We start from the raw sequence: 16,645 nt of genomic DNA, 5'->3' as shown, positions 1-16,645 counted from the left end.
TGTAACTCATTTCCCCATGCTCAGGTTGAGAGGACAACCAGCTAAAAGAGGTATTGTCTTTGTCTGGCTGTCATGCTTGAGGATGCTTCAGCAGTTTCTTTCATGACTGGGGAGCCCTTTATGACACTGTTGGAGAATTCCTGCTACTGAATAGTTATAAAAATGTGATGTGCAGTAAAAAAAAAAAAGACAGGTTTTAGCAAGCCACTTCAGGGAAATTATGGACCGTATGGAAGCCTACATTTAAGCAGATTTATTTTCTCACCATACCTCCTAACATAGACATGAAGGTAGAAAGAGCTTAACCAAGAGTAAAAGGCTTTATTCTATGGTAAATTCAGTCATAGTGATTCTGTTTCTGCTCCTGAAATTAAGATTTGTGTCTATGGCATGAGTGTAAGGATTTTACTATATTGAGGAATAAAATGATATATCACTCACTAGTGCAATCATGTTATGCCACCCTAAGCTCATGGCAGAAATTGAACATATTACCCATGTATAATCAATATTGATATATTACTATGTGCTTAAAAATAGAAAAGGAGAAAGCTGCATACTTGATCTTAAAGAGGACTTTGGTGAATTTCCAGACATGCCTACACAGAAGGATGGGAGAAGACAGGGCTAGGCTCCCTGCCCCCTTATATAATCAGAGAAAGAATGAATAATGTAACTTAAGACTTACAATGGGAAGTGACTGTGATGTGGCAGATTTTCACTGGCCTAGTTCACACATCACTCTGAGCATGGGTATGACTTACCATGACTAGGCAAGTGTTTGGGCTCCTGCTGAGGAGCTCACACCTACTTTGCTCCTCCTAGCTTTTTAGGTCAGTGTGGGATGGCAGATAAAACAAGGTTTTCGGAACTTGGGATCATGGTTAAGGGCTCTCCTTCTTGACTATGACATCTAACCATATGACAAACCTTGGCTACAGATCATGGTTGAGGAAGAATGACCTTAACCGTGATCCCGGGTTCAGACAATACTCTGAGTGTTAAAAGCCCAGAGAGGAGGAAAGTGGCTCCTCCTGAGGAGCCAACATGTTGACACATTCATTCTTACGCCATGGTTTCAATTAACATAATTGATCAATGCGGTCAGTGTGTGAAGTTAAGGAGGAGTTGAAAGAGAAGATTTGATTTCAAAATACCAGTATTTAAGCAGGAGGGGTTTTTCACAAAAGCTGAAGTCTAGTCTGAATTTGGGTTCAGAAGCCCAAGGACTTCTGCTTGTTTCCTCCCTCTTGATCAGCATAAATTAATATATTCAGATTAGCCCCAAGATACAATGATAAATTGCTAGATATACCCCCAGTTGAGGATGTTCTGTCTGTAGAAAGGAGTTGCTGAATAACTGGATTCTTAGAAAGAATTAAAAGATGTAGAGGAAATGGAAACATGTGTAATTGTATAGTAACTGATAATACCCATTTTGTGGCAAAATCGTTTAAATACTGCATTATTGTGTAACAAATTAGGGAACATTATAAAAAAATACATTGTATGTGTACTTTTTATGTTTGCTCATGTCATGCACTTACTATTGCTGTATTATACTTGTCTGAAGGTGGTAAAATCTGGCAATAAAATACACAGTTTTGGGAAAAGAGACCAGGCTATTAGGAGAAACCCTAATGTTCCTGTTGTGGTGAGAGGCTGGCTTCATAAGCAGGTGAGTTTGTAATTATATTTATGTGTTGCAGTGAGTTAAATCAGAACTGCCTGGTGAAAATGAACTTTTTTTTGCATAGCATTTGAAAATGCTGGAGTGGAGCAGAGGCAGGGGAAGTGAGTTGCGGTGGGTGTGGGCCGCCCCGGGTGTTACCACTGGGGGGGGGGGTGACAAAATGCCGGGTGGCACTCACTGCGAGGGCTGCAGTGTGCCCGAGCCACACATCTCTCCTGTAGGGCAGCTGAGTGGGAGCAGGCAGGCAGACGCCGGAGGCCCCACAGTGCACCTCGCTCCTCCCTCACCCCGTCCCTGTAGGCGACTCGCCTTGCCCCTGTGGATGATGCACCTAAGGGCAACTCGCTCCGTCCTCCCCCTGCCCCTGTGGGCAACTCGCCCCATCCCTATGGGTGACTCACCCCACCCCTATGGGTGGCTCGCCCCACCCCTGGGGCAACTTGCTCCGCCCTCCCCCTGCCCCTGTGGGCGACTTGCCCCACCCCTATTGGCAGCTCGCCCTACCCCTGGGTGTGCTGCCCCAGGAGCCCGAGTGGCTTGCTCCACCACTGGAGTGGAGTTCCTGGAATTCAAATTTCATGTGATCAGGGAATCTCAGAATTGACCTTCAAATCTTCTTGCCTTGTTTTCTGTCTCTAGTATAAGTGTACAGTCTTTGTAGAAAATCTAACATAGGAAAATACATGTTTATATTATGAGTAATCTAATAGGCAGGTAGTTCTGCAAATGAGTTATCTAGATAGCATACTAAAAAGTCTACTGTTTTTCCTTGGGCAACTTATGAACAGATCGTGATTGTTAGGTGAAAATAGACCACCAATAAGAGCTTTAACACAACTGTAATATTTGTGTGTGTGTGTGAATAAGTACCATAGTTGTCAAATTATATAGTGTAGGAGTGTTAGATTTACAGCTTAGGATGCTGTGTATTTAAGGCAGAGGCGGATAAAAGCTTAGTCATATCAAAATGTGAACAGTTCAAGTTGAAAGATTGTAACCTAAACACCTTTCCAGGAGGCAATAAGTATGAAATACCAGACTCTATAAATATAATTAACATTTTTTAAAAAATTATCACAATGCAAATTATTGTGTCCTGCACGTATATTAACATAACTAGTTTTATTGAATAAAATTACAGCACAGCCCTAGGCAGCATGTAATAAATAGCCAGGCAGGTCAACTATCTGGAAACAAAAAGGTCAGCGGTTAGTGCCTGTCAGTGTTCTACTGACATGAAAGATGAACTCTGCCCGTATCATTATTAGCACTGCAGTCTTGAAAACCTTTCCCAAGCTATACAGAATTAAAAACATAAACATGTTCAGATATCTCATACAGTTGCCACTACTGCTCCACTGATCTTGATCCATCCAGCATACTAATAATATCTGTCATTTGTGCATTACTGATGTCTGCTAACTAGCATTCACTAATTGTAATATGCTTTTTCTTCATAATAATGGTATCTAATTAGTGATGGAAGAGTTGATCCAGTGGGTGGCTCCACTAGCAATAAAGAAAGAAATGTGATTTTTGCCTTTTCTGGCTCCTTTCTGCCTCCCCCAGCACGCCCTGAAAATCAGTTCAAGAGAGTTGGGAGACTTGCCAGAAGAGGGTAGAAAGCAGCATGGGGGCTGCAAGCGAAAGTTCCGCTTTTATTAGTGGAAGTGGTTGCAGAATCAAAAGCCTTCCATGTTCTTAAGAGCACCAGTTAGATTACGCCCAGTAACAAAAAAATTAAGTAGTATTAGAAAATCATGATACTGGGAAGGTTATGCCATAGCTTTGCATGATTGTTGATGAGGATATTTTCATATGTTAAAGAAAATATATATACATTTCAGATTCTGTTTAATGCTGTGTCGTTTCTTCTACTGTCTGTTACAATTTTGGTATTTTATTATTTGTATTTTTAGGATAGCTCTGGCATGAGATTGTGGAAAAGGCGATGGTTTGTGCTTGCTGATTATTGTTTATTTTACTACAAAGGTTAGTGAATAAAGATCCGATTTTAATATTTTTTGTGGAACTGAGAGCTGAGCACAAATGTTAAATTTGTTTCTAAAGTCTTAGAAACTGAGCTTTTTGGTGTTCAAAATGTCTGGGAGAATGCTAGAGAACAACTCCCTACCTCCTGCTTGCATTAATGTCAGGGCATCATTTATGGAAGCTAAACTATGCATTTCTTACCTTTTTGATTGAAGAACATCTATGCAAACCAATTGCCATTCCCAGTTCTTGGTGACAACAGTTCTCTCTCTTCCCCCGCCCTCTAATTTGTCTCCTTCAAACAATTCTTGATTGCTAGGAGTATTTCTTTCTCTCTGCTCCTCACAAATAATAACAGTGTACTGGAAAATACAGAGGCCCGTGAGATGCACGAAATGTTTGTGTTGTTAAAGAAGAGAGTCACATGTAACATTAATAAAGCACATGAAATTATCAGAAAAACTGATCAATGTTTTTGTCTATCTCACCCAGTATTGTCTATTCTAACTTGCAGCAACTAATCAGGGCTTCAGGCAGAGATATTTCACATTATCCGCTGATCCTTTTCACTGAAAATGCCAGTGATTGAACCTGGAACCCTGAGTGCACCTTGTCCCTCCAAGGTTTAGTCCCTCCATAACCTTTCTGTCAGCCTATATCTCAAATGCCATCTACTGCTGTTGAACAATGGTACTAGCTCCTGGGATCCTAAATGGCTTGTGGAACTGTATTGTGCCCAACTGCCCCCCAAAGAAGCACACAAGTTATACACATAGTGCAGCTAACATAAGTCACACAAGATGTGGGCTGTTGCACAATATATGCTTAATAGCATGAATACATTTTGTGTTTCATTTGAAATATGGAAATTAATTTGTTTCTTTCTTCATTCAAAAGACAGCAGAGAAGAATCTGTTCTCGGAAGTATACCATTGCCTAGCTATGTAATATCTACAGTTGGACCTGAAGATCATATAAACCGCAAGTACTCATTTAAGGTAAATTTAGTAATTTCAAAGTTTGTGGTTTATTTTAAACAGTAAACCTGATACATTTTTGGGAAATGTCATTTCCTAGCATTTTTCATGTATATCTGCAGCAAATTGTAAAGAGCCACTGATAGTTTTTGCACACGTATTGGAACCTCTCCTTTCCAGCACAGTTCTTGTCCTCCCTGCAAAATTGTATGGTCTTCCTTGAATAGCTTCCAATGCAATGCGACATGTTGCATTTGGAAGGGAAATCTGGAGAGTGCCTGTGCACTGGTAGAAGGTTTTGCATGCAGTTGTAGGACTTCGAACCTTCTTATATTTTTATAACAATGTATCTCCTTTCTTAAAAGAAAATTATCAGACCAGATCATTGTTCCACCATAACACAATGTTATTCATTGCTTTAATGTGCGTTTTCCTACGTTAGTCTAAATTATGATTCTCTGTTGTCTATCTAAATCATTAAACCAATGCTACTCAGAAGTAGGTTTAAATGAGTAGAGAGGAGTTTACAACCAAATAAATGATACGGCAATACTGTTTTTCTTCTGTTTAAATTATTATTTTGCTTCAAAGTGCTTGTTTAATTTGAATTCACTAAATGGAGCTGTTAACAATTTGTGATAATGTGCCCTCTATATTTTTGCAATGCAAGAGTATGGCAATGTTTAAATCCACTTTTGTGATTGTATGCAGTCCTATTACTTGGGCTGTTCTTTGAACACTTATCATTACAGTGGAGCTTGATTCCAGGCAGATTGATATGGGGAAAAGTCCTCTGTTCGGTTTTATCCATCCAGATCCTAAGCCATATAAAGTTTTACATGTTGGTGCAGGCATCTTGAACTTGGTTTTGTAGCATATCAGCAGCCAATGCAACTCCTTCATAAGCTGTGCCAGTTAAAAGCCTAGCTGCGGCATTTTGCAATAGCTGCAGCTTCCAGGCCAACTTCAAAGGCAGCACAACATACAATACATTGCAATAACCCACTCTTGAGATTACCAGTTCAAGGGTCATTGTGGCCAGGCTGCTAGCTTTTTCTGTTTCATCTCCTTGCCCCCTTTTTGTGTTTTTGTGTGTTGAGGTTGTTTTTTGTTATTTGGTGTATGGGGTGTTACTTAGGAACATTAAGGGGACACCAAGCAATGTGTTCTATTTCCAGGTTAGTTCTTCATTTTTGGAATCATTTGGAGAAGGCTCCAAGGAGGTCAACTTGTCTGTAAAAATTATTTGGTATTGCATCAGGATATTGGGGGTGAAACATGGTGTGCAGTACTGAAAGGTAGACTGTCGCATATATCCAGAGAGTCATCCTCCTAAGAAGAAACTGCCAGGTTATATTCAGTGAGAAATCAGAATGTGATGTAACATGTCCCTAATAAACAGCTTCTGAACTGAGCAACCCAGTGGTTACAGCTATTTGTGCGAAGGAGGAGAAGAGCTGGGAGCATAGTCTCACCTTTTGGTGTACCCCTGTCCATAGAGGCATAACAAAATTCTTAAGAGGCTTACAAATATTACTAAATTCAATCAGCCAACACATGTTTTGTTCCAACAGTCTTAAAAGTGTCTTGCAGTAATTTGATTTTTCATTCTAAAAAACTGGCTGGCTGCGCCTGCAGAAGAGGACTTTTAACCTCAGCCCTTCAAAGAGCATCTTGTGTCCAATCCCCAAACCCCTGTCAAGATCAGCAGTATAAGTTCAAGGTATAAGGAGTTGATTTCAGAAGAAACGTGACTGTTCCCCATTCTCATGCACAAATGCTTCCCACTTGCACTCAGAGAGGTGGTGGTGTGATTGAATCTTACCCCTGGCTTTTTAAAATATAAAGTGTAAATGGGATTGCATTTGGTCAGTCATTTCAACATATAGTCAAATTTTGTATTGGCTGCAGCAATGCATTGATTGCCTCAGCCCAGTATTAAAATATATGAAGTTGCATGCCTACTCAATAACATGCTGAATTTTGTTAATGCTATGCATGACTAAGGCTGCAACCCTGGGAGCAAGTCTCACTGAACTTAATGTGACCTCCGTCTGTCTACATAATGTATAACAGTGCACTGTGAATCCTTAATTCTTATTGGAGATAACAGTGATGTGCAAGGTGTTAACCGTAAATTTAAAATGTCAAGGAATGTCTTGGTTTTTAATTTCTTTTTAACTTAGAAGTACTTTTGTTTTTTATGATTAAGCATCACTTCAATGAAGACTAGGTTATTTATATAATGGAATATGTATAGACAATGACTGAACTTCAAAGCATGCACATTTATCATCTATACTCGGAGTAGCTGAAATAAAACCTATTTCTGATGATGATATTTGAATCTATGTTACCCTTTAATCATCTATTAGTGCTTAAACTCTGAACCTGCTTCCTAAGCTTAATATTATGGGATCAATGAGGGAAGCTTCTTAAAGGAAATATCAGCATATTTGTATTACATCCAAAATCCTTCGGGTAAAATATTATATTCTTTCCAGTTGATATCAGTATGCATCTCTGCATATTTGACATCATAGATGGATTTAAGGAAATATCTACTTGATATTGTTCCAAGAAAACCTACCATGGCCTGAAGTATTTATATTTCTTCTTGTTAAATAATTCATCTGCTTTCTGATCCTAGGTTTAAGATCAAGACCACTTCAAATTGTATATCATCATCTAGAAGGGAATAACATATTAATTTTTCTAGAAGTTCCAAAGCAGTATTTTAAAAATGCTTGTTAAAGTGCCATTGCTTGTCAGCTTTAAAGTACCATCTGACCAGAATTCTATCACTCATTAGTTTTATAGCTAACTTTTCTAATCAGTTTAGTGCTGTTTAATGCAGTTTGAAATAAAAAGCATAGCAAGAATGTGTGTTATTTGAATTTAAAGTGGGGAAATCTAAATATTAAAAAGTAAGTTGAAAAATAGGTCCTATTACCCCTGTGTAAGAGGCAGGGAACGGAAGATCTCCAGGGTGGGAGGATGGAAGAAGATAGGGAAGTTCCCAGCTGAGAACTAGGAGGGTTCACATCTCTCTGTATGGCACAAGTTAAGATTTACCTGTGAAAGACGACTTTGTATTATTATTTTATTTTTTTCTATTTCTGTTTAGATTGGCTTTTTTATTGTAATGTACTATGAAAGGTCTTAATACAATTTTATTCAAAATAAAAAATAAAAAGAAGTCCTATTACAATGGGTCCCTTCTTCTGACTAAAGGCAGGGGCGTAGGAAGGGGGGGCAGTGGAGGCAGTCCACCCCAGGTGTCATCCATGAGGGGAGGGGGGTGACAAAAAAGGCACACTGCGGGGGGCTCACCTTTTTGTCACCCCCTTCATGGATTACACCCAGGGCTGACTGCCCCCCCTTCCTATGCCCCTGCAATGAGTTAAACATTAGGGTACATGCATAATATACTTTATTCTAGTTTTCAAAGTGTAATGCTAAATTATTTGTTATCCTTTGCTCCAATTACCATCATATTAATTTCTGTTTATTAATTACTGTAATAGGGCAGTATTACATTTGTCGGGGAAGCAATTCCCATATACAGATACCCAAGGAAGCATTATACATTAATGCATAAATGCTGAAACTTGCTTCCTTATCCATCGCATGTGCTACATTAAATTCTGGAATATTAGAACATGTAGTTAATTGGAAAAGGGAAATAAATGGTTGATGTTTCCACAGATCTCCATGTTTAAAATATTCTTGAATGAGATCCCCTGAAGAGAAAATGTGCCTGCTGAATTATCCTTCTAGACAGTTTGCTTCTAAGGATCTATTCAGACGTCTGCTTTTTTATTTTTATGGAAAGGCATTATAAGAGAAAAAATGGCCTAATCTTTTTATCTCTGTCTTCCCCTCTTTTCCCTGGTGAAAAATGTAATATCTGAATTGGTCCTTTGAGGCAAACAGTGTGGTTATTTGTCTCTTCTGCAGTGCTTTTCTCTTTTCTGTATCCTAAGGCGTAAGCTCAAAGTAATTCAATTTCCCACATTACTTAACAATGTTGGGTCCAACTTAATGTATGTATATATGATAAACAACTGCTACCTTTGGATTTATTATTACCACTTTGATTAAAATGTATCCTTATTTGACTGCAGTCATAAACATACGTGCTGGGCAGTAAATCCAACTTAAATCATTCCAACTTTCAAGAAGGATTGTTTGTCATTAGGAAATAGTTGTATTTATTATTCTAATGAAAGTGTTAGCACTGCAGACTTTCATTCTAAAAATTCTTCAGGGTCCAACTTTCCTCTGCTTCATACTTTGCATTATTGATGCAAATTTATGTGGATCCTTTTCCAAAATGTTTATTGTGTCATAAACACTACTTGCAGAATTGTTAAGACGTGTTTTATATTAAACAAAGCTGAAATATTATATTCAAGCTCATTATTAAATCATTTTAACAGTGCAATTCTTGTACATTATGTTCAATGTGACATGGTCCCAGGTTAGTTCATATAGGACTAAAAATTGAAGTTTGTCAAATTTAATGCGGCCTATCCAACTCATTTCTTACTTGAAAAGTAACACTCCTTTTTAAAAGCTTCCAGAACAGTTTTAAAATAGGACATTTAGAAGGATGTACTTATTTATTTAGGGTTGGGTGGTTTGTTTTTTGTTATCTTGTATAAATCAACTTTTCCCTTTGCAAGAATCACAATGATCCATAGTGTATTGCTTGTACATTACTCAATATTTCTTAGTTGTCTCTGCTTAGCAATGCTAAAATTTAAACTTCAGAGGCAAATAGCTAACTTACAGAGACGTTCAGTAGATTGATTTATTACACATTTCTTCCTATCTAGTGAGCCTCTGCGCTGAATTAGGTTGCCTGGACTGGCTAGAGGTAGAGAGAAATCTGGAAGGCACTTTGCTAGCAATTACACAGCCCCTTTGCAATTCTTCTTAGTTATTTCAATTCAAGTAGGTTGCATTTAAAAGTGCTGCTGTATTTTGACCCTGAGGGCTTGTGTGGGAGGAATTAAGGGTGTGAGCATTTTGAGTAGGTGAACTTCTAAAGAGCTCAGTGTGTAAACAGGTGTTGTGTGAAAATAAGTAATAATGCCTGTGTCTGAGGGGATGGACTTCAATTTCTTGTTTCATCATGCCAACTTTCTATTGTTTAGGAATTCTGTTCTTTTAACTTACTGAATTTTTGTCCTTGTTTTGTTCTTATTGGTATGCTCTTGGGGTTTGCTCTCCATTTCTTCTTCTGTGCAATATGGGAGAGAGGCTGCCTTTTCTTCTCCCTCTTTCCAGAATAAGGGCATCTGAATGCATGAATAGGTACAAATATTACTTTTTCATCCCTATTGTGAATGTGTATGTGTTGTCCTGCAGACTGCTGTGCTTTAGAAATTCTTACTCATAATTTAAGACATCACAAAGCTCTTCTGTGTTTTCCTGTCACTGATTGTCCTCATGCTTACATTCACACATGTACATGTTGTTCATTTGCTACGTTGCTAAGAGATAACTGGATATGTTTGGACAGTTTAATTTAATCACACTGGAGCTGACCCTTCCAGTGGAAAGAATTTGCTGATAACACTGCACATGTTGCTTACTCAAATACTGTAAATATGCTTTCTTCAGCTGCTGGATGTGGAAACGTGCAATGTTCTGCTTGCTTCCATTTTAACTACATAATTGATAATGAAACTGTACAGTATCTGCTTTTAAAATGAGATTGTAGCTGCTCTATAGACAGAGTTACAATGGAGAGGCTGTCACTAGCCAAAAGAACTGCAGTAATAACAGTCCACCATATATTGAGCTTTGAAGGAAGTGTAAAAGACCTTTATTTGAGTTCCTTTGTATCAGGTGTGGGAAACTTTGGGGCTCCATATTATGCTAGACTACAACTCTTATCCCCCCTGGTTTTAGACATGCTTATTGTGGTATATGGGAGTCATAATTCAACAGCATGTAGATAGCCAACAGTTCCCCACCCCTGATTTGAATGAAGGCTATTCCCTACTCAGAAAGTTTCAGTGCTGTTGTGTAAATGAATGCGAGGAGTTCAGTGATTCAGAATATACTAAATGCAGTAACGGGGGTGGGGAAAGACTTGGTTCCAAGAAGTCTGCATGTGCATATGGGGACTTGGTGGTGGATTTATGAAGCTTCGGTCTTCTAATAAATACTCAGTAATATCCAGTAATGCATGTAGTTGAGATCCTATAGGGAGGATTAGATGGATTTTGTGCTGTCAAAAACTATAATTATATTTTGAAACCAAGTAAGCATTGTAAATTATTCTTCAGTCTAATCCTTCAGCAGGGAGAAGATGGGCTTTATCCAATCTATAGCTTGTATAGAAGAGGCAGGGAACCTGTGGCCTTCCAGATGGCTGTTGCTTTATTAAAACATCTGGAGGACCACAGTTTCCTGACCCCTGCTGTATAGGCAGCATAGGGATTGTATGAATTGCTATATCGGTTAATAGCTTACTATCACAAGCCAATATGCTCTGAAGATCTGTTGGCTGAACCCATACAAAGAAGGAAGTTATGGACATACATGGAAAAAAAGAGATTCATAATTAGTTTTGCAGAAGTGAAGACCCATGAAAATGTTTGTGTATTTTGCCCCTCTCTTTTTTATTACAGTCCACCATCACCCTTTTCACTACATGATGTAAAAAAATTTGAATATTGCATTTCAGCTTTCTAAATAGTTAGCCGTGCTTCAAGTGTAGACCCTGCTGTTGGCATTTTTTTTACTCCCAGAGTCGCCGTTCCACCCCACCCCACCCCACCCCACCCCACCCCACCTTCCTTATTCTTTATTTAAGTATCCATAATTTGTTTTCTGGCTTGCCTGTGAATTTTTAACTGCCAGTGCATTACTTTATTCCTTTCCTTAGGTATTCTGTGTAATGTTGCCTTTTTTATTCCTTTAAATTTTGGTCCCCATCTTTCTCTATATGATTTTTCATACATCCCTTTGTAGTGTTGCCTGTCTTATACAACCATGCAATATATTTCATCCTCAGTGTTAGATATTGGTTTCTCTTTCAGTCTGTAAATTATCTTTCTCTTACAAAGTCTGTTGTGGAATGAGCAGCTGACATTTTCAAATTAAAATCTCTATCAAACCAATCAACATCTTTCTAATCTATGCTCTACTGTTTGCCAAGTTTTTCTTCTGCTTGTGCTCAGATGTAACAGAGAGCTCTGGTTAGTTTAAAATAGAAGGCATAGCTTTTGATCTCCCCCTGTTCTCGTACGCGAAAGAAGTGGGGAGGATGCATGCCAGTGGCTTCCCATGACTCATACACATAACACTAAATTATGGTTTAATGTTATTTCCAAACTGGCCCTGTTTTTTTTCTTATCTTTCGTGCATGTTCAGAAATGCAGGCAATCCCTTCTGGTATAATATTATCTCCCAAGTCCTATTTTTAAAAGTGTTGCTTTAATAAACATAAATTAATACCACACACACATACAGTCTCTCTCTCTCTCTCTCTCTCTCTCTCTCTCTCTCTCTCTCTCTCTCACACTCACACACACACACACACACACACACACACACACACACACACCTTCAGTTACATACAGTACTTCTCTTTATGTCTTCACACAGCATTCAACCACCATTTCTCATTAGAATTTTCCAATTGCACAGTGCAGTCTATTTATTTTACCCTTTCCCCCCTTTTTTCTTTTCAAATCAACCCTCCCTCCACATATTTTGGAGTTTTTTTGCCCAGGGCAACCCAAACTGACCTGTAACCCAGCAAACAGACAATAAACCCCAGATAGTTACATTAAAACCAAAAGGACAGAAATACATTAAAAACATCCCACTGACTTCTAAAAGGCCATAGATAGTTCAAGGTCAACGGCCTGGTTACAGAGAAAAGATTTTGCCTGGCGCCTAAAGTGAGCTTCCCTGGGGAGAGCATTCCACAAATGGGGAGCCACCACAGAAAATGCCCGCAGCCTGATTATAGCGCTATATGGGACAAGCACACCAAGATGGATTTTCCCTATTGCAAACATTGCACAGGACCATGACAGATTGGTCACATGATTGTATATAGGTTCCCTTATTAGAGAGGCCACAACAGAAATCCTATAAATTAGTTCACCAGTGTTCAACAATCAGGAGGCAGGTTCGATATAAATGTGAGCTAGGCCATGGCCACACATGTTGAAGCCTGGAGGAGATGTAGGTGTGCCTGAAGTGGTGTGTTGTCTAGTCTGTCTGGCTGTATGTTGCAGTCACAGAAGCAGTTTTGGTTCTGATATCCTTTTATTAGTTAAGGATCCACAGTGTATCAAATTAAACTGTAACACCCTTTCATGAGGGCAGTCTCATATTAGGCTGCTTTAGACATTTCAGGAATACCTAGTATGTACAAGTCTGCATACCCATGGTAGTCCCTGCCATGTACAAAACAGAACTTCTGTTTTTTATTTTTTATCTTGAGTAGATGTTGTGGTGACCTGTGGTACACACAGTCTACAGCTGCAGCCCTTTGCAGATATGTATCTGCAAGTTTCATTGATGCAAGTTTCATTGATGCATATTGCCTTGAATGACTGCAGGTGACTGAAGCAATGGTTAAAGAGGTAGCAAAAATACATATAAAAAAAGATACACTTGGTATCAATTGAATTTTCTCTCCATGCCAAATTTTCTCTCCATGCCAAATAGTGACTGTGGTGTGGAAGGTAAGGGTTAACTGCCACACACACACACACACACACACACCATAGTACCATAGTCCTTATACTGATTGGAGAGTCCCCATCAGCTGCTATTCATAATAAAAAGGAAAAAAGACAAGTGCAACACCAAACTAGACAGTTAATGTCACATGTAGTTTGGTGCACAGAAGGAGAAGAGGTAGGACACTAGGCCTGAGAAACTAGGCAAACATTGCAGGACACTGAGTTTCTTTCATCTTCCTTTTCTTATGCATATAAGAACTCTGAAGCTCTAATGTTCAAAATTTGCCAACAATGGCAGGGGTGGGTGGGGTGGGGGGGATTGCTCTTGCTGCCATTGATTTTAACTCTGTTAACTATTGAGAATTATAGTTTTATGTCTTGCTTTACATGACTGATATTGAAACCTTTGCTGCTCCTAGCCTACAAGTAACATGCTGCTTGTATTTAACTATACCCTTTAATATTTGGAGCAGCACATATTGTTAGGGCTTTGTGAATAATGTGTTTGTGTTTAGTGTTGGTGTTGCGATTCTGCAGCAATATTTATTTCTATATTTATTTCCCTCTGGCATCTTGGGTGTATCCCTTCCTTGTCCATGCTGATGTGGCTGTACTGTACTTATTTTGTGCAATTTGTAATCTTCTAGTTTCCCCTTCCACCAAGCCTTTGTCCTGTGCTTCCTTGCATGTTATTACTATTAGGGGCATGCCTTGAAAAACCGCTGCAGTAGAACTCCATTCCTTGTACTAACATAGCCCCATTATGTTGGATCCCGTATGATTATGCCACTCATTTTCTTTACTTTTTAAAGTAAAGACATGGTTTTTACTTTTTAATAGAACCTTTCATTATATTTTTATTGAAGCATATTTTCCTCAATATAAGCTCAAAAGTACTATTAATTTTCATTCATCTCTAGTGACCTTTCAACAAAGCTTTTTCAAAGACCAAACTATAATTAAAAGGGAAATAATTTCTTCATTACAAAATGATACTTTAAAATAACATTTATGCACCACAAGATATGTAGCCTACTTTTCTTCTCAACTGATTAAACCTCATACAGTGATCTATAAAATATATTCAAGTTTGTAAATTCAGCAAGGGAAATAGCAAATAAAATAGCTAGTAGCTTGTTTTGTGTCACATTTGCAGTAAAAAAATGCATCAAGAGGAACATCATGAAGAATTAATTTTACTGGTACAAAGGCTAAATAAAATTCTGTAACAATATCACAACATTATGAAAGACACACACCCCCCGCCACAAAAATACCCTATCACAAATGTGCTTAGTGGGAGGAAAAACTATAGCATGCCAAGTTGCTGCTCTGCAGTGATTTTGGTAGTAAAACTTTCTGTTTAGTTACAAGGACAACCCTGGTTATTTGGAAATGTGATGCAGTCCTGTTGGGTTTTAAAAACTACCAAACTATTCTATTTTATTTTAAGCTCAGATATATACTTTATATTGCCATATAGTTCAGACACCTTAGCACTGTCTCATCATTGGTTTTTGTGTTTGTGTGTGTGTGTGTTTTTAGTGGGAGAGTGGGGTGCTCAAACAATAAAGTGTTGAAAGCAAATGGGAGGGAAAACAGCACATTTCATCAGATGTGACCAAAAAACAGACAAAAAAACCTCCCAACCTACGTTCATATGTAGGGAATTTTGCCTACCCTCCTTCCTTAAAATTACCTAATTCATCTTTCTTTCTACTGTTGCAGGCTGTCCATACAGGCATGAGGGCTTATATCTATAACAAGAGTTCTGTTATTGGCTCTCAGGCAGAGCATTCAGGGATGCGCACGTACTACTTTAGTGCAGATACTCAAGAAGATATGAATGGTTGGATCCGTGCTATGAATCAAGCTGCTCTTATGCAAACACGTTCATCACCAAAGAGGCAAGTTCGGGGATCGTTTGTATTTAGATTTCCATTGTTTGTGTCTCAGATATCAATGCAATGTTAAAAAGTACATTTTGCATTTTAAAAAATATTCATATATTAAATCTGAATGACGTCTGCATAAATAGCGTATCAGCCTTTAGGCGATGGGACAAAACTAAGAGCTCTGAGGCATCACTTAGCATTACAGAAGTTTGCTAAGCATTAAGTCTGTACAAAGAGAACTTACTAAAGGTACAGTGTCAACAAATAAAGTGTTGACTTTTAGTGCACATATTTTTTTCCCCTTAGAGAAACAGGAAATCCAGATCAGCAAGCTGTTCCTCAAGCTAATCATGTGGATGCCTGCAAACAATGTGGAAAGTTAGATTCTGCTGATGCAAAGGGATGTTACAGAAAATCTCCTGAAACCTCTGCATATGATAAGCATGAAGAGATGAGAAAAGCAATAGAAGATGAGCATTATGCTGTCAGGAAGAACATGGTGGAATCAAAAAGGGAGAAATCTAAACATCCATTGGTATCGGAAGTTGGCACATTGAATACAGAGTCAAGTCTGTCTCGGTCCCAGAGAGCTCAGCCTGTTGAGAAGAATGGAACACTTTCCAATTCGTTAAATACAAGTCCTGGCCTAGTGGAGCAGAATGGTATCGGTTTATATAAACAAGGATTTGTTTCCAGACCAGCTCAGAAAAAGCAGACACAGAGGAAAAACAATATGGCTCACATAGAGCATTGGGTAAAAGTCCAAAAAGGAGACCCTAAAAGGTTAGTAATAAGCTTAGATGGTCTGTTTTATTGCTTTAAAGTGGGTTGCTAGGGCCTTAGCAAGGGGGGGCTGCAAGACGCTGTCAATTTTAGTGGCAGCAAAACTTCTACACCTGGCTCTGTGTCCTGATAGGGATGCAAATTTCCCATCCTTAGTCATCAGATTGATCATTTGATGAGAAGGGAAGGGTGATAGCGCCTCCTCCTTACCTGATCTGCATGGATCAACTAAAGAAGGAGAGAGAGGTGTGTGTGTGTGTGTGTGTGTGTGTGTGTGTGTGTGTGTGTGTGTGTGTTTGCATGCATGATTCTGTGGCTGGGTATGTCCTGTGTGCATGTATGTGAGAGGCTTGGGTGGCCACATCCAACCTTTGCATGTGACTTCCTGGAGGCTTGGCCAAGAGTGAATGTGGCACTTGGACCAAAAACTGTTAGCCACCTCTGCTTTAAACTAATGTGTGATGCTCACATTATTCACCTCTGGCATGCTAGAGATCATTAGCAAATGGATTGAAATGAAAAATACCAACATCATAATGCCATCACACAAATCTGTGGTGTGACTGTGCTTGGAATGGCTTCAAA

At 38.8% G+C, this 16,645-nt stretch overlaps 1 protein-coding gene across 16 annotated transcripts in view; it reads left to right on the top strand.

Moving 5' to 3' along the window:
* PLEKHA7 (pleckstrin homology domain containing A7) overlaps positions 1 to 16,645 on the top strand; it is a 165,891-nt gene that overhangs the window by 96,153 nt on the left and 53,093 nt on the right. For 14 of the 16 annotated variants that reach the window (XM_081204560.1, XM_081204567.1, XM_081204556.1 and 11 more), the window contains 5 exons: positions 1,574 to 1,678; positions 3,613 to 3,685; positions 4,583 to 4,683; positions 15,111 to 15,289; positions 15,584 to 16,060. In XM_081204560.1, coding sequence (XP_081060686.1) covers positions 1,574 to 1,678; positions 3,613 to 3,685; positions 4,583 to 4,683; positions 15,111 to 15,289; positions 15,584 to 16,060 — 935 coding nt within the window. Of the gene's footprint in view, positions 1 to 1,573; positions 1,679 to 3,612; positions 3,686 to 4,582; positions 4,684 to 9,034; positions 9,985 to 15,110; positions 15,290 to 15,583; positions 16,061 to 16,645 lie in introns of those variants that run through there. The other 2 variants (XM_081204563.1, XM_081204559.1) reach the window with 2 other exon arrangements.

Source organism: Podarcis bocagei (genome assembly GCF_964188305.1).
Source record: "Podarcis bocagei genome assembly, chromosome: 1".
Classification (NCBI taxonomy): domain Eukaryota; kingdom Metazoa; phylum Chordata; class Lepidosauria; order Squamata; family Lacertidae; genus Podarcis; species Podarcis bocagei.
This window is presented reverse-complemented; position numbering and strand designations above follow the sequence as displayed.